This window comes from Thecamonas trahens, assembly GCF_000142905.1.
Source record: "Thecamonas trahens ATCC 50062 unplaced genomic scaffold supercont1.2, whole genome shotgun sequence".
Taxonomy (NCBI): Eukaryota; order Apusomonadida; family Apusomonadidae; genus Thecamonas; species Thecamonas trahens.
Genome location: NW_013657678.1, coordinates 464,847 through 484,927, shown reverse-complemented (window position 1 = coordinate 484,927; position 20,081 = coordinate 464,847). Strand labels below are relative to the sequence as shown.

The window sequence follows — 20,081 nt, the reverse complement described above, 5'->3', positions numbered from 1 at the left end:
AGCAGCCGCACAGCGAGCAGCACCACGTCACTCGAGCCATGGCAAGCAGCAGACGACGATCCTCGACCAGCACAGGCTCACCATCAGCATTATGGGACGCAGTGACTGAGGGTGACCTCAACCGTGTGCGCACCCTTGCAGAGGCTCCTGGTGGCCGTGTCGACGTGGTGGACGCGGTAGGTGAGCGCGGGCGAGGGCGACGGGCATGTTGTGGTAGCGGCATCGCAAGCAAAAGAGCAAGGGGGTTGCCGGTAGGTGGTGCAGGGTTGGGCCAGGGCGATCGGGCAGGGGAGACTAACGGGAAAAATTGGGTGGATTCGGGGACTGGTGGACTGGGGCGGCTCGGGGCCTTGGCGTGTGTGGCGACTCGGGACGGATACCGGTAGTACGGATGGACGCTGGTTCATGCGGCAGCGCACGGCGGTCATCTAAGGGTAGTGCAGGCGCTGGTGGAAGAATACGGTCTGTCAGGAGAGGCATCGGCCAAGAACGGATGGACGCCGCTGCACTGGGCGGCGGCGGCCGGGCACGGGCAAGTGGTGGAGTACCTCATCGGGATCGGGTGTGGCGTGGATGTCCGCAACAAGTTTGGCTGCACGCCGCTTCACTATGCGGCATCACGCGGGCATGTCCGGGTTGTCGAAGCCCTGGTTGTTGGACACGGTGCCAACGTAGAGGCCCGATCGCGTGATGGCAAGCTTCCGGTCGATTTTGCGCAGAACATCCACGTCAAGCGCCTGTTACAGATGCACTCCAAGGCCATGCAAGAGCTTGTAGTCCGGATCCTCAAGCTGGAAGACGCGTCGCGAAGCGTGTTGTACGAGCTGCTCGCCGAGCTGGAGGCCGAAGAGGAGCGCCGGTACTGGGAGGCCCATCCGGAGAGGATTGCACGGACGTCGCCGGGCGAGGCGAGTGAGCGGGTCCTACTCTTCCCGCCGCCGGCTGCCCACGGCAACAACAGCGGCTCGTTGTCAGACGAGAGCGACGACGAGGGGGAATCGAGAACTAGTAGCTGGGCCGCCGGCGCCGATCTTGCTGCACTGCCGATGCAAATGATGCACGGTGTGGGCGAGCTGGTCCGCCACGAAGCGGCGCCGTCGCTTACCGTCGCCGGACTGGCCGGCGCGGCAGCGGCAGCGCTGGGCTTTGTAGTTTACCGGGCAGTGTGGCGGCGATAATGCAGTTGCGGAGCAACCGGTCGCGGAGCGAGGGCAGAGTGGCAAGCCGGCCTGATGGCGTTCATTGGTTCTTCTTGTTGGTGAAGAGATAGTGCGAGACGAACCACTCCTGGCCATTGTTGTAGGCAAAGAGCTCGGCGCAGGCAAGGTAGAAGACGCGCCAGTAGTTGAAGAACTTGGTGGCTTCGTCGCCGTAGCACTGGGCAAAGATCTCGCGAACCTCCGCAGCGTTGTTGTCCATGTTGCGGAGCCAGTCCTCGCAGGTGTGGGCATAGTGGCGGCCGTCGACGCGCCAGTGCTGGGTGATGGCCATGGCATCCTGGAAGTACAGCAACAGATCGTCCGAGGGCATGGTGCCGCCGGTGAAAAAGTAGCGGCCCATCCACGAGTCCTGCTCAAAGTCGTAGGCGACGGTGCGGTGGACAAAGATGTGGACAAAGAGCATGCCGTCCGGCACCAGCCAGCGCGAGATGTTGCCCATCAGCACCTGGTAGTTCTTCATGTGCTCGAACATCTCGACTGAGACCACCCGGTCGTAGACTGACTCGTCGAGGTCGAGGTCGTTGATGTCGCAGGTGATGACCGTCAGGTTGGTCAGCCCGCGCTCGGCCGCCGTGTCGTCAATGTACTTTTTCTGCGTCTTCGAGTTGGAGACCGAGGTGATCGTTGAGCCGGGGAACTTGGCCGCCATGAACAGCGAGAGCGAGCCCCAGCCGCAGCCAAGCTCCAGGATGTTGAGTCCGTTGTCCAGCCGCGCACGGGAGCACGTAAGCTCGAGCATGGCATCCTCGGCAGCGTCGAGCGTCGTCACGCCCTCGGGGTAGATCGACGATGAGTACTTGAGGTTCTTGCCCAGGCAGATCTGGTAGAACCGATCATCGACCTCGTAGTGCTGCTCGTTGGCGTCGTCCGTTGCCACCGCGATCGGCATCTGCTTCAGCTTGGCCACGTAGTTGGCCTTGGCCTCGGCGGCCTCAGACTCATCGCTCCGCATCTCCTGCTCCAGCCTGTTGGACTCGACCAGAAAACCCGAGTAAGTGAGTATGGACTTGCCTTTGTGCCTCTCCTGACATCGCTTTTCTACCTCTCCACCGCCACTGCCCTGTTTTTTTCGATCTCTATCGGCTCTTTGCCCAACTCTTTCCCGCCGAGCAAAGAAAGCCAGCGACGAAGGCCCGAGGAGTAGCAGGCAGAGTACGACAGCAGTCAAGCAAGCAGTCAAGGAGAAAGGCTCACACGAGTTGCAGCATCATGGGCGTCGAAAAGAGACCAGGCCAAGATATTGGCTTTGGTGGGGGGGGGGGGGGGAGCACCATGGGTGCAGCAAGCCAGAGTGGTTGGTCAAACACTGTTGGCGCAAATGGCTGACGGGAGCAGGACGAGGGGGAGGGGGAGGGGGGGGCAGAGGGGACAGGGGGAGGAAGACAGGGGGGGGATGGGAGGGCCTTACCGCTGTCCGAGCTGGCGGCGAATGCCCATGCGGATGAGAAAGTCGGGAAGAAGTCCGCGTTCAAGGAGCCAGTCTGTCGCCATGGTGGTGGATAGGTGAGGGAGGGAGTCAGGTGGCCGGGGAGTGTAGTCGGCGGCCGGTGGGCCGACGGCAGCGAGGGTAGGGCTCGTGCCAGCACGGATCAAGTTGCCGGGGTATGTTCACGCTTTTAACACCATCTAAACAGCAGATGGGCCAGAGATGCCGTCGATGTCGTCGGGGTAGAGCGGCTCGAACGGGTCGAGGTCGGCAAGCTGGTCCATGAACTGGAGCGGGGTGACAATGTCGGTGGAGCCGATGATGAGGTTAACATGGCGGAAGGCGGCGGCGATCTCGTAGGCGGCGCGCATCTCCGAGTACGACATGCCACCGGCAATAAAGATGACAAAGGTGTCCTGGGAGGTCGTGGAGGAGGTGGCGCCGTCGGCGTCAGCCTTGCCCTTGTCCTTGTTCTTGCGCTTGGCAGCCCACTTGGACTGACGGGTGCGGACCGACTTGCCACGGGCAGACGGAGCCGAGGCGCCCGTGGCGACGGCATCGGGAAGCGAGCCTGCGACGGTGGGCCAGGCCTGCTCGTCGAGCGAGCCGGAGACCAGGTCGTGCATGACGGCTTTGAGCGCCGGGGTGAAGCGCGAGAGCTCGTAGCCAACGTCCTCGTCGGCAGCGGCGCGGCGGCGCGACTTCTTCTTCTTCTTCTTCTTGGCCTTGCGACGCGACGGCATGGACTGGACCTGAACTTGCAGATGGGTGAGATTGGAGACCATGTTCTGGTCTGCGGGCGAGATACGGGCCTTTTCCATAAGCTTGGCCCGCTCGGCGGGTCGGATGCCCTCCTGCGAGATGATGTAGATGAGAAGAAGGCGCTTCTTGTCATGGATAGAGATGGCTGGGTCCTGCAGCAGCGGGAGCAGAGCCGACATGACTTCAGAGACTGGCTGGCCGTTGGCGTCCTCGCCTAGCGCCATGTCCTGCTCGACGCCGATGACGGCCTCGAGATTGCGCTCGTTGAAGACCGCAAGATTGTCTTGGCACACCTGAATGTGCAGCGCGTACTTGGACAGGAGCTCCTGGTACTGCGGAAGGGCGCGGATGGCGGCCGACATGTCGCGGAGTGAGTCCATCCGCTGGCCACGGGCCTGGGCCGCGCGGTTCGAGCGCAGAAAGTCTGCAAACTGGGCCTGGACCCAGTCGATGGCGTCCTTGATGTGCATGTGCCGGAGCGAGATCCACAGTGGGTCCGACTCGTCGAGCAGCACCGTCTTGCTCTGCTTGGCACCCGAGCCATCGGTGTACTTGTACTCGTACTTGGCGCCGTCGAGCGGGAGCAGGTCGTAGCACATGGCTTGGTACGTCAGCTCGTGCAGCAGTGGCGCCAGAACATCGACCGACCGGTCGACAATGAGAATGACCGGCGCGGCGACGCCTTGCCCTCCGCTGGCAAACAGCGGGGCGGCCTTGTCGGCGTTGACCTGCTCGACGAGCGCCTGGCCGATCAGCCGCGCCAGCGGCGAGCCACCAGCGTAGCGGACAACCGGCTTGACGCCGAGAGTGGCAGCGACGCCCAAGAGCTTGGCTCCAAGCTCTGCCGCGTGCTTGCGCCGCTTGCGCGACGAGACCGCAGCGGGTGCAAAGGCCGAGTACAGGCCCGACGGCATGTCGAGGGTAAAGACGTTTGCCTCGGGAACAAGGAACTCGGACGGCAGCTCCTTGAGGGTCTTGATGCGCTTGGCCAGACGTGAGGCGGCAATGAGAGCCATGAGGTCGTCGGGCAGGTGGGCGATCAAGTAGACGTGGGCATCGCCGTACTTGCGTGACTTCGACGAGGCATAGTCCTCGAGCATGGCTTCCACCGATGACCTGGTAGGGGCAATCATGTAGAGAGCCTCCATAGACCGAAGCGGCTGGCGTGAGAGCTCGAGCTTCTCCACCAGAGTCACACCCTCTTCCATCAAGTCAAAGACTCTCAGTGCCGAGGAGAGTACCCGCAGTGCAAGGTTGTCCACCACCATGACCTTGAGCTCCGACGAGACAGAGAACGCCTCACGAATGACCCCATTGAGAAGTCGGACAGAGGCCTGTCCACGGAACGTCCCGCTGGACTGGCTTCCGGCGCCAGACATGAGGGTAGGGGGTGGAAGTAGGGTTGGAGGGTGGGAGTGGGGGGGGGGGGGGGCGATCGTTGGGTGGCGGGAGAAGGGGGGGCAGGGACAGGGGGGGACTGGTAGTGAGCGACGAGGCAATGAGTGATGATGGTGTATACATTTGCGTCAGGGGAGGAGGGGGGAGCTAGGCAGATATCGATGCGGCGTAGTCGGCGTAGAACTGCAGGAGATCGGGAGGGGTTCGCGGCGGGCCGAGGGCTGCCAGTCCGGCATCGAGGTGGGCGGCAGTGATGGGGATTGGCTTGGCGGCCGATGGAGCAAGACCTGAGGCTTGTGCGGCGTCAAGGACCTCAGCCAGTGCAGCAAGTGAGGCCTCTTTGACCAGATGAGCCACTTCGGCGCCTGTGTAACCGTCGAGGGCAGGCACCAGGGTCGTCGCTAGGTGATTTGCTACGTCGGCGGCGACAAGCGAGGCGTCGAGTTTGGCGAGCGCGTTGGTAATGATAGCGGCCCGGGCGGGAGCATCAGGCAGGCCGACATGCAGCACTCGGTCCATGCGTCCGGGCCGGAGGAGCGCGGCGTCGATCTTGTCCGGCCGATTGGTAGCCGCAACGACGACAACTGAGTGCAGCGCCTCGATACCGTCCATCTCGTGAAGGAGTTGAGCGAGAACCCGCTCCTGGACGGACGAACCGCCGCCGGCGGCGGAGCGCGAGGTGGCAAGCGCGTCGATCTCGTCAAAAAACACAATACACGGTGCGGCGGCCCGCGCCTTGCGAAACAGCGCCTGGACGGCCTTCTCCGACTCGCCCACCCACATATTGAACAGCTCGGGACCCTTAACAGCCACAAAGTTGAGCTCCGACTCTGTCGCAAGCGCCTTGGCCATCATGGTCTTGGAGCAGCCCGGCGGGCCATAGAGAAGCACGCCCTTGGGTGGGCGGATGCCGAGCCGCACAAACGCCTCGGGATGCCGCAGCGGCCACTCGACAGCTTCCTGCAGCGCCTGCTTGGCCTCGGCCTGGCCACCAATGTCGTCCCAGCGCACGTTAGGCACGTCCAACACGTGCTCGCGTAGCGCTGATGGCTTGACTTTGCCCAGCACCGCTGTAAAGTCGTCCATCCGCAACTGTGCAGAGCCGTGGAGCATGGCGTAGACACCGGCTTCGCGGAGGAGTGCGGCAAGGTCGGCACCCACAAATCCGTGCGTCTTGCTCGCCAGCCACTTGATGTCGGCAGGTGTCACCGCAGACACCCCGGCGTCAAGGGCGCCAAGGTGGGCGCTGAGAATGGCCTCCCGTCCGCTCGGCGACGGCACGCCGATCTCCAGCTCGCGGTCGAGTCGTCCCGGCCGGCGCATCGACGGGTCCAGCGCCGCCACCCGGTTGGTGGCAGCCACAAACAAGACTGCCGAGTCGCTTGCGTGCAGTTCGTCGAGCAGGCCCACCAGCGTGGACGTGATGCGCTTCTCCAGCTGCGTCAGCGTGCCCGACTCGCGGGACGGAGCAAGCGCGTCGATCTCATCCACAAAGATAACCGCCGGCCTGCAGGCGGCGCTAGCAGCGCTGAAAACTGCCGCCAGCTTGGCCTCAGTCTCGCCATAGTACTTGGAGAGCACTTCGGCACCGTCGACTACAAACAGCGTGACGCCTTCTTCGCGCGCCAGAGACCGCACCATTGCAGTCTTGCCGGTTCCCGGCGGGCCGTACAGGAGCACGCCCTTGGCCGGGCGGATTGTTGCATTGGTGCTCCCGGCAACCGCGCGCTGCAGCAGCTTGCGCACAACCTCAAGCTCGTCGTCGAGCCCGCCGACACGGAGCGCCGACGCCAGAACTTCCGCTGGTACCTCCTTGGGCACCCAGCCGTCCGAGCTTGCACCACTGCTGCCCTGAGAGCTGTCAAAGTCAACACGGCGGACGACGCCGGTCGCGGTAGCCAAATCCATGCTGACAATAGCCGTCCGCGACGAGACCTGATGCCACGAGCCAGAAGTCTCAGCATCATCGCCAAACAACGCAATTACCTCGACTGAGAGACTTTTTCCGCCCACGTACGTCTTGAACCACGAGCCTGGTCGCAAGATCCGATCAATGGCTTCGCCAAGAACAAGCGACGCTAGGGTGGCTGGCGGCACCTTGTCCCACAACGCAGCCGATGATCTGAGTTCGACCTCCATCCGCGTGGCCTCTGCCACAGCAATGAGCGCCGGACAAAGAGCAACTTGGGTGCCGTAGCTCAGCCCACCTGATCGCCGCGAGGACGAGTCCATGCACACACACCCGGCAGGCACATGCTTGGACGGCCACAGATGCACCAGGGCCTCGCTCGCGCTGTCCGCGCCATCAGCGCCATCAGTGCCATCAGCGCCATCAGCGCCGTCCGGACCATTGATGGCAGCCGCCACAGAAGGAGCGCGCACCAACATGACTCGAATACCGCCGACCCAGCCCCGAGCGCGCATGGCAGCCTTGTTCATCCAGGCCACCGATCGATGGGCGAGCTTGGGCTCGATGGCGTCGGGCATGCGGAGCACACTCAGTGTGAGCTCAGCATCAAACGAAGCCTGATCGGATGCGTGATCAGATGGCTCACTCAGAGGAGCTTTGCCTAGCGATTCATCGATGGCTTCACCAAACAGGGCATACAGTGCTAGCGGTGTGTCGTCGAGCGGACCCCGCGAGCGGCCTTGAGCCACCGGTGTGCCATAGTTGACCGGCGAGGTGACGGTCATCACGGTATGCCCTGTTCCCTCCCTGCCGCCCCTTGTCCGTTGCGGCGTCCTCGGCTTCCGTCGCCCCATCTCCAAAGTATGTCTTGTGTGCCCTGTCTCACTCTCTGGCGTGGAGTGTACCGTGTGGGTGTGGGGTGCGGGGGGGGGGGGGTAGGGGGGCGGGGAGGAAGGGGGATGATCCGATTGCTTTTGCTCAGCCTGGCCCGGCCAGCCTCGGTAGGCCACCGGCAGCGCTGCAGCACGCAAGATCAGTATGGATCAAAGCATTAGAGTGCTGAGCTAGCTGATCTAGGTGGCAGGGAAGCAAATCTTGGTTGAAGGAGTATAGGAGGGGGGATTCCCGCAAGGGGCTGATCCCTTTTGTTCAGCCCGGCCCGGGTCGATAGGCCACCGACAGTGCCGCAGCACGCAGGATCAACGCGTATCGGATCATTGTAGGTGCTGATAAATGCCCCGCTCTACCCCTCACCACCGAAACCTGCGGGATGGGAGTCTCCATCGGTGGCCAAAAGGGCAGCGACTCGCCTTGGCGAGCGGAGTGCGACATCTGTCGGAAGAAGGGAGAAACAGGCAGGCACGACCACCTCTGCCACCACCAGCCAGACAGCCAGCGCCAGCCAGCCAGCCAGGCTACTGACTGACAACACATCTCGCCGAATTTGTGCGTGTGCTTGTGTGCGTGTGTGTGTCGGCCATGGAGACGCGGAAAACGTTTGCTGAGGTTGTAGAGCGGCATGCAGAGCGGCTGAAGCAATGCCAGGCCCAAGGCGAGGTTCTGCTGCGAGGGTACGACCGCGGCGAGTCTGCCGTGGTTGCCCCTACTTGGCCTATGTTGCCGACGGTGACGAGGAGGCTCTGCTTGAGACACTGGTCCTGTTAGCTCAGCATGCCTGCCACCCTCGCACCCCACACTGGTTCCGCATCTCGCGTATCCGCAAGGAGATGGTCATCAAGCGTGCAAGAGCTGCGGCTGCTGCCAGATCGTCGGCTGCGGCTGCTGCCCCGCCCCGCTCCGCTACCGATCCATCTCCTACCCCTGCCACCGAGGCACCCCCTGCTGCGGCCGCCGATCCCAATCCATCTCCTGCTGCTGATGATGATGATCCTGACCCAACTGCTGCCACTTCTGATCTACCCCCTGCCGCTGCCGATGTCACGCCATCCCCCACTGCTTCGCACGCAGAGGCTACAGCACGAGATGCAAGCGGGGCAGACTCGGCCGAGGTCGAAGATCTCAACTTTAAGGAGCAAGAGCGACTGATGCGTGAGGCGCTGGCTGCTCACCCGACACCGTCAGAGACGGTGCTAGATGCCAACTGCGAAGCTCTGTTTGCTCACTACGTGACAAAGCACGGTGGCAGCGATGAGATCATGGGCCCCGCGGCAGTCGAGGAGTTTTGCTTCGACGTGGGTCTTCTGCCATCGGCACCCGAGGTACTGTCGATTGCAGCCAACATGGGCGCGAGCCGAATGGGCTACTTCTCGCGGAGTGAGTTTGTGGCCGGCCTGGAGCGAATGGGTGTGCGGGCGCTGCGCGAGCTGCGAGCGCCGGCTCAGCTGGCAAGGCTGGCACCGGCGGCGATGGATGCGGCAGAGTTTCGCAACCTGTACGCCTTTGCCCACGAGTTTGGTCGCGCGTCCAAGTCGCAGCGCAATGTAGGCAAGGATGTTGCATCCGCCATGCTCCAGCTGTTGTTCACCGGGCGGAGCGATGCAGCGCATGTGCCAACCTTTGTGGCCTTTCTGGCGTCGGATGCCTGCAAGGCGCGAGTGGTGACGCACGACGAGTGGCTCTGCTTTGCCGAATTTAACCAGCTTGCTGCGGCCGACGCCAGCAACTACACCGAGGACGGCATCGACGACGGCTCTTGGCCAGGCCTCATTGACGCGTACGTTGAGTGGCTGCGAGCTCGTGGCGACAGATGAAGCAGCAGAAGGGTCATGCCTGCGGCGGAAAGGTGCGTGGCGAAGAGGCTGTAGGTGATAGGACCGAGGATCGCGCAGCACGCGGCGTGGACGACGACGCGCTGATGATCTCGGTCTTTCCGAGATCGTGGTAGTCGATCTCGCGCTTGACGTAGAAGAGGAGGTAGGCCTCGGAGGCAAGGACCTCTTTGACGGTAGCAAGCGTGACGACCGCGTCGTCGCAGCGGAACCAGAGCTGCGACGCCGGGACGGCGGCGGCGCCGACCGTTGGCGCCGGAACGCGTACGTAGGCAATGTAGTGTCCGGCGTCGATGGAGCCAATGTGGACGACGACGGCAAAAGCTCGTACTCGTACATGTCGAGCGAAGGCGGAGCGCGGGCCTCGCCAGTCGGGGCTGTCGAGCTCGGCGCCTGCTGTGGTGAAGGCGTGGTCGAACCGGATTGCGACTCACGGGCCACATACGGGGCCATGTCGAGGACCAGTGGGAACGAGACAAAGTCCGAGAGCTTGACAGAAGAGCCTGTGGCGGTTCCTCCATGCGATTCAAAGCGCTTGAGATGGATAGCAAGAGTAAGCGGCAGCTCTTGGAACTGCAACCGCTTGGTAAACGGCCGCTTGCCCTCGGGCGCGCACGCGCGGCACGGAAGCTCGACGCTCAGCCGCTCTGACGAAGTAAAGTTGAGCAGGCACTGTTCGAGCGCCTTGACTTCGGACGAGATCTGGAGCGAAACGTCGACAAACGGGTCGTACGACGGCGACGAAGCCCCACACGAGAGGCAGACGAGCTTGGACGAGAGGATGCCGGAGAATACCGAGTGAACAACGCACGAACAGCGCGGTGCCGGCCGTGCCGGCAGCGGCACCGAAGCCACAGGCAGCGGAACCTGGTTGCGCGAGTGCGTGTGGATGCCGTCGAGGACCGAAATGAGGAACTCGTGCGCGTCCTGCTGCTCGTAGCCAGCGAGGTACTTGGAGTGGACCCAGATCGAGTGCAGAAACTCAGACGGGTTCATCGGCAGCGACGAACCCGAGAGAGTCTGCGTAAAAAGACTCACCATGTTGCACCCCAGGCACCGCTTCTTGGCCACGGTGCATTTGGTTGGATCGTGCAGGTGCGAGAGAAAGTATGCCCGAAGCAGCGGGTTGTGAAGAAGCGTCTGCAGGACACACGACATAAAGCACGAGTTGCCAAAGTTGTTGAGCCCGCGCAGCCCGCGCCGGCGCTTCTTGATCCGCATACCCACGTCGTCGACCTCAGACGCCTCGGCTGACGATGGCTCGCCGAGCGCGCGCTTGACACCGACCCGCTGCGAGGCTGCGGCCATGTCTTCAGCACTGACAAGCCACTCGGCCGAGTGGACGCGGAGATGGGCGGCGGGAACAGCCCACGAGCGGATGCGGGCGCGGGCGGCGAGGGTGCCTGCGGCCAGGGCGGCATCGATGGCGTTGTCGTAGACAAAGCGCGCACATGCAAAGCAAAAGACGGCATCAAAGTCGATGACAACCGCTAGGCTGTGGTCCGGGTGGGTGGCAGCGTGTGCGGCGGCATGGGCCCGGGAGCACGACATGGCCGGACAGTGGGCGCAGAGGTGCAGGCCGGCATCAAGAGGTGACTTCGGCAGGTGTTGGCCGCCATTGGTCTTGGTAGCGGCGGCAGCCGAGTCGCAGGCACGGCAGGACAGAGGTGCAGCTGCGCCATGGAGGACAAGACGACCAAGAGCAACGCCTGCGGTGAGGTCACCAAGGGCGGTCTTGTCGGCTGCGAGCTGGTTGGAATGGGCGCAGCCATTGCGAAGGGGAAGGGCATGGGCACAAACCGGGGGAGGCGCAGCCATGACTCACCACACTCAAACGGCTACAGACTGCGGAACAGCAGCAGAGCACAACTCACACGCGCTCAATTGCCTCTCCTGTCCTCTCTCTCTCTCTCTCTACACGTCTCTTTCTATCTCTCTCTCTCTCCCGCCTGTGCACTCGGAAGGTGGTCTTCGACTCGAGAGCGGTGGCGGAGTATGATGGCTCACCCCCCCCCTTGTGCCGGCCCGACCGATCAGCCAACTCGCTCGACCGACTGACAAGCACCACCCGCCAACATGCTCGATCCTTTCTCCACGTTACTCGATGCGCAACCAGGAGTTGTACTGTGCTGTGCAGCGTTGTTGCTCTTAACATTGACTGTGAGTTTAGCTGAGCGAGCCATTGGATGAGCCAACTGCTGGTTGTGGGCTTGAGACGGCCGGCTTGATCTGGGCGACACTGCCTGTGGTGGTATTCGCTTGGATGATGGGAAAGAGCGAATTAACGAGGTCGTGGGCAGGAATGACTCTCTTAGCTCTTTCGTCAAACAAGAGGTGGAGAGCGGCGACGACGAGGTCGGGCCGACGAGCGACAAGGGCAGCTTTGAGTGAGAAGAAGAAGACCGAGAACGGAATCGACGGGCCATGCCGGGCCCAGAGCGAGCAGAGTTCAGAGTTGTCCGAGTGATTGGCGAGGAGAACGCTCATGGGTGTGTTGAGCGAGACAAGAGCAAAGTCACGATGCCGCGGCTTGACTGAGCGGACTTCGGCGTCGGATCGAACGTAAGGCAAGATCTCCATGACCCAAATCTCGATGGGGAGGCCGGAGGCTCTGCAGAGCGCGGTCAGCGGGTTCTTACACAGCCGCGAGAGGAAGAGCAGCGACGGTGCAACCTCGCAGGTGTGCCACACGTCCGAAGCCAGGAATGGGATGAGCTGCGCATAGCGGTCGTCACCGTGCAGGCGGGCAAGGAGCGCGTTAAGATCGTGGCCATAGGCCCAGCGGAGCTGGAAGATACAGTAGACAACAACACATGCGTTGTTGAGCCCGAGAGTGACGTGCTGGCAGTTCCGATCATCAGCCCAAATCCACGTCGGCAGCGCGCGCGTCGAAGACGCGGAGCGGTCAAAGGTGGCGAGTAGGTCCCAGAGGAGTCGCGGCTTTTGGACAATGAACGCCGTGCTGATTTGGTTCTCGTTGGGCAGAACGCCAGCAGCAATGAGCAAGTTGAGCACATCGACCGACGACCGCTGGATGCACTCCTCCACCAACGGCACCATTTCCGAGTACAGCTTGAGGTTGATGCCAGCCCGAATAAACTCCTTGAGCACCTCGGTGTGGTGATGCCAGATGGTGAGGACAATCGGGTGGGTCTCGAGCGGCTCCGAGGCGGTGAAAAGCGCATTGGCGCCGGCCTCGAGCAGAAGCCGTGCGCACCGCGCAGCACCGACACGGGCTGCCGTGGCCAACGGTGTCAGCGACGATACCGTTGTCTCTTCAACAGAGAGCCGCCCATCCGCAAGAAGGAGCGCCAACACGTCCGGATTGTGTCCCGTGCATGCGGCGTGAAGCGCCGAGCCGCGCCCGCGCGAAGATTCGGATGCGGCGAGATCGCTGTCCGACAGGCTCTTGAGCAGCATACCAATCCAGGAAAGGTGCCCCTGGCGCGCGGCCATGTACAGGGCATCGGCGCCATCGGTGCGCCGCGCCACCAGCGATGCACCCCGATCGACCAGAAACTGGGCCATGTCCAGCGATCCAGTCTCGAGCGCGCGGACAAGCGGCGAGCAGCGGTCTCTGTCGGTTGGCCGCTCGATGACAGTCGACACGTCCACGCTCGCGTCCAAGTCCGCGAAAATAGCTTCCGCCAGTGGAAGATTTCCGGTGGTGGCAAGGCGATAAAAACCGGCTTGGCCCGAAGTTCGGCGGCGCTCAGCGGAGTTGGCCACAGAGGCTGACTGCGCAGCACCGCATACAGTTCGAGATGAGCGGCTGCGCGCTCGGCGAGCGAGAGAAAGGTGACGGCTTCACCACGGCGGACCACCCGCGGGGCCAGCGGCGCCATGACCAGGGTAGCAAGGCCTGCCACAAGTGCCTGTCGTGAGATGTCAGCCCCTTTTTCCTTGCCGCCCGTGATGTCATGCACCTCATTGAAGATAAAGGCAACGACTTCCTGGTGAGCGTGCTTGAGTGCTGCCCGCAACGCCAATGGCATCCACGCAGCGTCGACTGTCTTGCGGGATACGCACGCCCTCTCAACCACGTTGAAGGTGCGCGTAGCTGTGCGCCGCGCACGATTTTGAAGAACAGCGCGCATGGCAGTCACGTTGTTCACCGACGCGGCAAGAACCATCGGGTCCAGCCCGCCACACCAGGCCCACGGCAGATGTCCTGCATCGAGAAGCATTTGAACCATCTCGGGGTGCTGCTGTTGGATGGCGAGGTTGAGCGGGGTCCACTTGCGGAAGAACGGGATTGAGACCTGCATGCCAAGTACATCGTTGATGTCATCAGCGCCAATGGGGACACTGACCGACGTGAGCTCGTTGGGGGAGATTGTGATGCGAGCGACAATCGAATTGGGATCGGTGTCGCTGCGCGAGATCCACGGATTCTTATCCTCGTGCAGCAGGGCCTTGATCTGGCCGAGAAGCCATCCGAGCATCTCGGTGTCACCAGCACCAGCCAGTGTATGCACCATCGGGTACGGTGAGGCATTGACCATGCGTGAAACAAAGAGCGACAAAGGAGCATGACGGACAGTGTTGGTCAACGCGGCCATGCGTGAGTCTTTGGACCCGCTCACGTCCTTGGAGAAGACCCGCGACAGCTTCTCCTTCCGGCTTGTCATCTGAGCTCCGATCTTGGTCAACTTCTCTACTTTGCGCCCCGAGCCCGGGACGCCCTGCTCTTTGTCGCCGCTCGCATCGGCCGCATTGGCAGCCTCCTCGCCGTCGTCCGAGTTTGAATCTTGCTCGACCGACGGATGCAACAGCACGCTGGCAAGTGAAAACGCCCTTGCCCCAGAGCCCTTCTTTTTCTTGCCACCCGATCTGGCGCGCGAGCTCTCGGCCTTGGCAGCCTTGGCCGGCGCAAGCCAGTCAACTGCGGCGTCGATGTATGGCGAGAGGACCGAGGACGACGAACCTGCACCATCCGCGGCCGTGGTCTCACTTGGCACAGCCTCAGACTTGAACAGTGAAGCCAGTGAGAGGTGGCTGCGGCTGAGTGGCTGCGGCGGGCAGACAAGCGCGCCGTAGCGAAGTATGGTGTCGATCTGGTCCGACCGAGTTCCCCAGTCGGTGCAGTACGACGAGACCGCCACCGCCACAGGATCGCCAGCTTTGTACGCCTCGGCCACAATGTCGTGAAGATCGACCGGAATGTTGTACAAGAAGAGCTTCTCTGCAATCCTATCAAAATCACGTCACGCACATCGCACGGCCTGCGTGAGTGTTCAAAATGACGATTTGCTTCTGTTTCAATTGAAAGATAGGCAGAAATGTCGGCTTGGAAGACCATTGCCAAGACACGCACACACACACACACACACACACACACGCATAGACGCATGCAGCCTCCAAGCCCGGCCGTACTCAAAGTGAGGAATCAGTTCGCGCGAGTTTGATTCCGTCGGCTTGCCCTGGACCTTGTCAGTGCCCGACTCCCTCCGTCGAGGAAGCCATCGGTCGTGCGAGGTCATGAACTACACAGCCAGTTCAGCCCTTCTTCGTCTAAGTTGGCTTCCTCTTGGTTGCGTGTTGCTGGTGTTGGTGTAGTCACGTAGATACCGAGTCGAGTAACAACATATCGTTCTTGTCTGCCTTTGCTCAGCAACTGACGGATGCTGGAATGTCACGGGCGACTGGCGAGCGAGACCACAGTGACGAAAGCTGCAACATCATCGGATCGGTACGGCAGCCGTGAGTGTTGAGTTTTACATTAGCTTGCCACAGCTGTAGTCGCTGCTGACCCGGCCTTCAAGGAACGGGTGCGGCGGGAACAGAGGGGAGGGGGGGTGATTCTGGGTCTACCGACCCCCTGACGGCGGCTAGGTCGATGATGAGCCAGCTGGCGACGACTCTGCTGACGACGACCCCACCGCCGCCCGAGCCGGTGATCCATCGGGCGAGAGCGGAGGAGAGTCAGTTGCCAAGACGGTCTTCTCCCGCCCAAGGCACCACAAGCGAACGTTCTCCTTCGAGCTAAGCTCCTCAATGGCAACTGCCAAAGCTGACCTCGCCGACGAGGCATCGTCCACATTCACCAGGGTCTCGGTCACCTTTTTCCAGACCGTCCGATTGTCCTTTGAATCGCAGGAGTACAGCTTCATGACCCCGCCCGCGCCCACAACGTCGTGCCACGCGTAGCCAGTAGGGGTCTCGTTTTTGGCCACAGCATCCATGACCGACTCGACACGCATGCCGTCGGTGACCCAATTGAACCCAACCGGATACACAGCCTCTCCAGACACGCCGGCCAGATCCCAGTCGATGATGTGTGTCTTCCCGTCGGCCCCAAACACCAAGTTGGCGTCGCGGATGTCGAGGTGGGCCACTCCGTCGTTGTCCATGCATTGGAGAGTTTTGAACAGCGACACAAAGTGCGCCACCGTCACGTCGGCCACTGCAGGCACCAGACGCATGACTAGTCCGTATTCGCGGTACCAGCGTCCGTCGCTGCCCAGCACCCGCTTGCCAGGCATACCTCCGCTGTTGGCTGCAGCACGGAGATCATTGCAGGCTGCCTGCATCGCCCAAATGTCGTTGTCGGTTCCCTGCTGCTCTGATATCAGGTTCTCCAGGCTCGCCAGCAGCTCGTCCCGGTCCGACGGCAGCGCTTCTCTGCTTGCACCCGCACCTTGCGCCGCCGCCTTGGCTCGGCCGACAAGGTATGCCATGCCCATGTCAGTCATCGCCTCCTCGGTCTCGTCGTCCACCACAGCCTGGTACAGGCCGGTCACAAACACGTCGCTTGCGTACTTGCGCCAAAGATGCTCGTTGATCGAACGGGTCTTCGAGCCGTCAAACGCTTTGTACACCATCTTACCCTCTGTGGACAGCACTTTCGACACGTTCTTCACCCCGTCGCCCCCATCCCCGCCCACGGCATGGCGCTCGGATGCCACATGCGCCGCTGCAAACATCGCCAGCGAAAATTGGCTCACCTTGCGCATGAACCAATCAAACTTTTCGTCGTCTTCCAGCTCCGCCGGCGCCTCCAGCGCTCGCACCAGCTCGACGCAGTCCAGAACCAGCTCGGTGTGCTCAACAGGCTCATCGTCGGTGGCCTTGGCCTTAAGCGCGCGGCACTTTTCAGCCTGGAGCACATAGCCGTCGACTGCCATTTTCGTCCGCACCTGCAGAGCTTTGTTGGCCCGCGTCGGGTACTCGGACCGCAGCGCCACGAGCGCCATTGTGTGCGGAAAGCCCGCTGAGGCCCGCGTGAGGTTGTGCGCGTAGCCGTAGGCCTGCTTCCTCTTGTGCATGGTGATCGGACACTGGGCCGATTTGGGATCGAATCCAGGCTCCCACAGTCCCAATGGCAGCACCATGTCGTTCTCCTCAAACGTAAACAGCACATCCACCTTGGTGCTGAGCTGGGTGTCAACTGGTCTCACCCCGTCCCAACCTTGCCCATGTGAGACCGCAATCTCCCGCCCAATGTTCATCCGGGCTGCGCTGCTGTACAGCCCGGACGTCTGCGGCTCGTGGCTACGTGACGAAGAGCTTGCGGTTCGCTTCGCACGTGCACGGTCCGTGTGGCTCGGGTTGGTCTTGACAGGTGACGCCACAGAGAATGTGCTTTGAGAGCTGGACGAGTGGAACCCAGCCCGTGTCCCTTGCTGGTTGGCAAAGACGTGACCCAGACCCTCGCACACTCGATGAGTCAACGATGACTCGAGCGCTGCCACGCCAACCGAGCCTCTGTAGAACGACTGGACCTTGTGGTTGTTGCTGAGCCCCCGAAACAGCGGTAAGGTAGCCTTGATGAGCTCGTGGCAGACTACGGTGCTTCCGATCGTGTTCGCCTTACGCAGGCCAGATGCCACAAAGCCTGTCCACGCATCCGGGATGTCATCCAGATGCTGCACTTCCAGTGAGGCCGTGCCGCTGGTCCCAAGAGAGAGCACACCCATCACCACTTCACCCATCAGCATTGGCGCAAGAAGAAGCTCGGGCGAGGCAACCCAGCGGCTACCGGTCGGCACAACGCCCGCAAAGTGTTTGGCCCGCACTGGCTTCAAGTACGGCACCTCGAGTCTCGACGTCGGGGACACCTGTGACACCGCCTTGAGCTCCGCAATCTCGGCATCCTTGTCCGCAATCTCGGCATCCTTGTCCGCAATCTCGGCATCCTTGTCCGCAATCTCGGCATCCTTGTCCGCAATCTGCGCTTCCAGCTCAGCCTTGGCCTGAGCCTCCCGCGCTGCAGTAGTGAGCATGAAGTCCACAAATCCAGCCACGGACAGGCTGGCCGCAAAGTTGTGACTCAGACACGAGCTGGCAACCTCAATCCAATCATCCCTAGACAGGGTCACTCCCTCGACCTCCGAAGCCGCCCGCTTCTCACAAAACGCCACCAGAGCATCCTTGACCGTGTCGATCTCCTCCGTCTCGGCAGTCACGCCACAGTCTGCCGCAAGCATAGCTTGCCAAAGAGAAGGGGAGAGCCCACGCAAACCTGCAGCCTGCAGCTTGTCTAGCGAGTCCCGATTCGGCGCATCAGCACTCATCCCGACTAGTATGTTCGCGAGGTGAGTGTGCGACGTCGAGCGCGTGCGCTCCGGAAAAGGTCGTGAACCACATTCGCCGGCCTTGTGACAGCTACCACGATCGATCGCCATTCGGGTCAAAGCCCCACGCCCGGCCCGGCTGGCCATGAGCCACGACATTGAAGCTATGCGCTGCGCTGCATATGTATGGGAGGATGACAGCACATGCAAGGGTATGCGTATGAAAGGGGAGGAGGAGGAGGGGGGAGGGGGGGTAGAATGTAGAACGGCTTGCCCACGCTCTCGCGCTTGGCGCGGTGTGCCATGCGCCCTCGTCCCACTCTAGGGATGCGTTGCACTACGTTGCGCCGCACCCTCCGCTATGGGTTGCTTACTCTGGGATGGAGCCCCCTTCGCGGCGAGGGAAGTGCTGGTGGTGCTGGCGCTGGTGCCGCCGGCCAAAGACAGAACGAGCCGCCAGGGGAGTCCGCCACTCGCTCCGGCTGCTGATCAACTCGTTCGGCCTCGACACGAGGCCACAGCGGACGGTGTCGGTGGCATAACAGGCGGGTGCAGGACACTTGACCGACAAAGTCAAGGTTGCGGCTTGTGGAACGTGGGAAGAGGGCCAGAAGGTGCTTCGCGCTCAAAGGCGGTCAAGCAGATCAAGCAGGTCGAGCCAGTCGAGCACGACAGGCGGCGACATGGCGGCGATGGACGAGGCGATGGTCAAGATGGCGGCAGAGCCACCGACAATGGCAGAGACCGCCGGGGGAGGTGACGGCGTGGGAGGGGCGAACGGCGGTCACGGCGAGCACGAGTCAGACTCGGAGTGGATCCAGCTCAACGTGGGTGGAACGATGTTTGCGACGACGAGGACAACGCTGCGGATGGAGCCGTCGTCGATGCTGGCGGCGCTGGCGTCGGGCGAGTGGGTGTCGACCAAGGACGAGACCGGAGCCATTCTGCTGGATCGAGATCCAGCGTTCTTTGGGCCGATTCTCAACTACCTCCGCATGGGTAAGCTCATTGTCTCGCCCAGCATATCGTACAAGGGCGTTCTAGAAGAGGCCAAGTTCTTCGACCTTCCGTCGCTGGTAGCGCTGCTCTCGCCGTTGAGCGAGTCAAAGGGCGAGGCGCAGCGCAAGCATGTGACGACGTACACGACGATCAAGCACACAACGCGATCACACGATTCCCAGTTTCAGTACTCGGTGTACCCCATTCTGGTCAAGGGTCCGATCGAGCCGGCAGCCATGTCGTTTCTCAATGGCGGCACATACCCGCCAGCGGTGCGGGTCTTTCCGGCGTCGACAGTGTACGGCGATCCGCGCGAGGGCTGGTACATCAAGAACCACTCGCTGGCTGACGTGTTCAACACGGCGGCCGCGTGGGGCTGGGAGCTGATGACGTCTTCGGGTGATGGGTCTGGCGGCTCGTGGGGTCAAGAATCGTCGCACATCTTTGTTTTTCGCAAGGTCATCAGCGTGGGAGCCGATCCGCATGTGGCAGCTGCTGTGGCAGCTGCACACGCAGCCGAGCCGCCAACAAGCCCATCACACCACGAGCGGACGTGGTCAAGCGGCTCGGCGAGCTCAGCGCGGGCACGCGGGGAAAGGCAAAGCCCTGCACGTCCGGCGCGGTCGCGGCGTGCGGGACAGCTGGCCGTCTCGTCGCGGCCAATCACCGGGGTAGAAGTTGTGTCCATCACAGACGAGACGCACACCGAGCCCGAGCTGGACTCGTCGTCGTCATCATAAGACATGGCATGGGGGGCATGATGATTTAGGGAGCCGGAATCGGCGCAATGCCCTTGCGATCCTCCTCTTGGGCGATGACCTAGTCTGCACCTGCGGAGGGCGACAGCGGCGCAGTAGCTAGCCTGGCCGATCGAGATGGAGAAGACAACTTTCTCGACCACAGCGTCGGGATCGGTCGCGATCATTACAGCAAGGAAGCGGACAAACGGAAGAGTAGCCTCGAGTGTGGCGATGGCGTCCGCAGCAAAGTTGGAGTCTGGAAGTGGCTCACGGCGAACTCATTCAGCAATCGATAGACTCCGGCCATGGTGCCGCCGTCACAACCCCCTCCCCATTCCTCCCCCTTCGCCTCCGCCACATAATCCGCACCATACCAGCAAGG

General features: G+C 62.1%; 8 protein-coding genes across 8 annotated transcripts; 3 read left to right on the top strand and 5 right to left on the bottom strand.

Annotated features, from left to right (window-relative positions):
• Positions 1 to 38: 38 nt before the first annotated feature.
• On the top strand, positions 39 to 1,515 carry AMSG_00525 (uncharacterized protein; the record flags this gene model as incomplete). Its single annotated transcript, XM_013907345.1, has 2 exons — positions 39 to 176; positions 387 to 1,515. 2 exons carry the CDS (start codon positions 39 to 41, stop codon positions 1,176 to 1,178), a joined length of 930 nt encoding a protein of 309 aa, XP_013762799.1. The 3' UTR covers positions 1,179 to 1,515.
• Positions 1,240 to 2,733, bottom strand: AMSG_00524 (cyclopropane-fatty-acyl-phospholipid synthase; the record flags this gene model as incomplete). The annotated part of the gene is made up of 2 exons (XM_013907344.1): positions 2,629 to 2,733; positions 1,240 to 2,185 (listed from the first exon to the last, which is right to left on the bottom strand). The coding sequence occupies exons 1-2, from the start codon at positions 2,709 to 2,711 to the stop codon at positions 1,240 to 1,242; spliced, it is 1,029 nt and encodes a 342-aa protein (XP_013762798.1). The 5' UTR covers positions 2,712 to 2,733.
• Positions 2,734 to 2,846: 113 nt separating this feature from the next.
• Positions 2,847 to 4,787, bottom strand: AMSG_00523 (syntaxin-binding protein 1; the record flags this gene model as incomplete). The annotated part of the gene is made up of 1 exon (XM_013907343.1): positions 2,847 to 4,787. The coding sequence occupies one exon, from the start codon at positions 4,785 to 4,787 to the stop codon at positions 2,847 to 2,849; it is 1,941 nt and encodes a 646-aa protein (XP_013762797.1).
• Positions 4,788 to 4,953: 166 nt separating this feature from the next.
• On the bottom strand, positions 4,954 to 7,577 carry AMSG_00522 (ATPase family 2 protein; the record flags this gene model as incomplete). Its single annotated transcript, XM_013907342.1, has 1 exon — positions 4,954 to 7,577. The coding sequence occupies exon 1, from the start codon at positions 7,567 to 7,569 to the stop codon at positions 4,954 to 4,956; it is 2,616 nt and encodes an 871-aa protein (XP_013762796.1). The 5' UTR covers positions 7,570 to 7,577.
• Positions 7,578 to 9,079: 1,502 nt separating this feature from the next.
• On the top strand, positions 9,080 to 10,078 carry AMSG_00521 (defective in Cullin neddylation protein DCN1; the record flags this gene model as incomplete). Its single annotated transcript, XM_013907341.1, has 1 exon — positions 9,080 to 10,078. A coding segment is annotated over one exon (347 nt), but the record flags the coding sequence as incomplete, so codon positions are not given.
• On the bottom strand, positions 9,440 to 11,042 carry AMSG_00520 (ubiquitin carboxyl-terminal hydrolase; the record flags this gene model as incomplete). Its single annotated transcript, XM_013907340.1, has 2 exons — positions 9,864 to 11,042; positions 9,440 to 9,768 (listed from the first exon to the last, which is right to left on the bottom strand). Exons 1-2 carry the CDS (start codon positions 10,993 to 10,995, stop codon positions 9,440 to 9,442), a joined length of 1,461 nt encoding a protein of 486 aa, XP_013762794.1. The 5' UTR covers positions 10,996 to 11,042.
• A 555-nt stretch (positions 11,043 to 11,597) lies between these two features.
• AMSG_11606 (uncharacterized protein) lies at positions 11,598 to 17,873 on the bottom strand (the record flags this gene model as incomplete). The annotated part of the gene is made up of 4 exons (XM_013907423.1): positions 11,598 to 13,019; positions 13,184 to 14,637; positions 14,821 to 14,888; positions 15,417 to 17,873. 4 exons carry the CDS (start codon positions 17,871 to 17,873, stop codon positions 11,611 to 11,613), a joined length of 5,388 nt encoding a protein of 1,795 aa, XP_013762877.1. The 3' UTR covers positions 11,598 to 11,610.
• A 770-nt stretch (positions 17,874 to 18,643) lies between these two features.
• On the top strand, positions 18,644 to 19,953 carry AMSG_00517 (BTB/POZ domain-containing protein KCTD17; the record flags this gene model as incomplete). The annotated part of the gene is made up of 1 exon (XM_013907339.1): positions 18,644 to 19,953. One exon carries the CDS (start codon positions 18,644 to 18,646, stop codon positions 19,697 to 19,699), a length of 1,056 nt encoding a protein of 351 aa, XP_013762793.1. The 3' UTR covers positions 19,700 to 19,953.
• Positions 19,954 to 20,081: the final 128 nt, after the last annotated feature.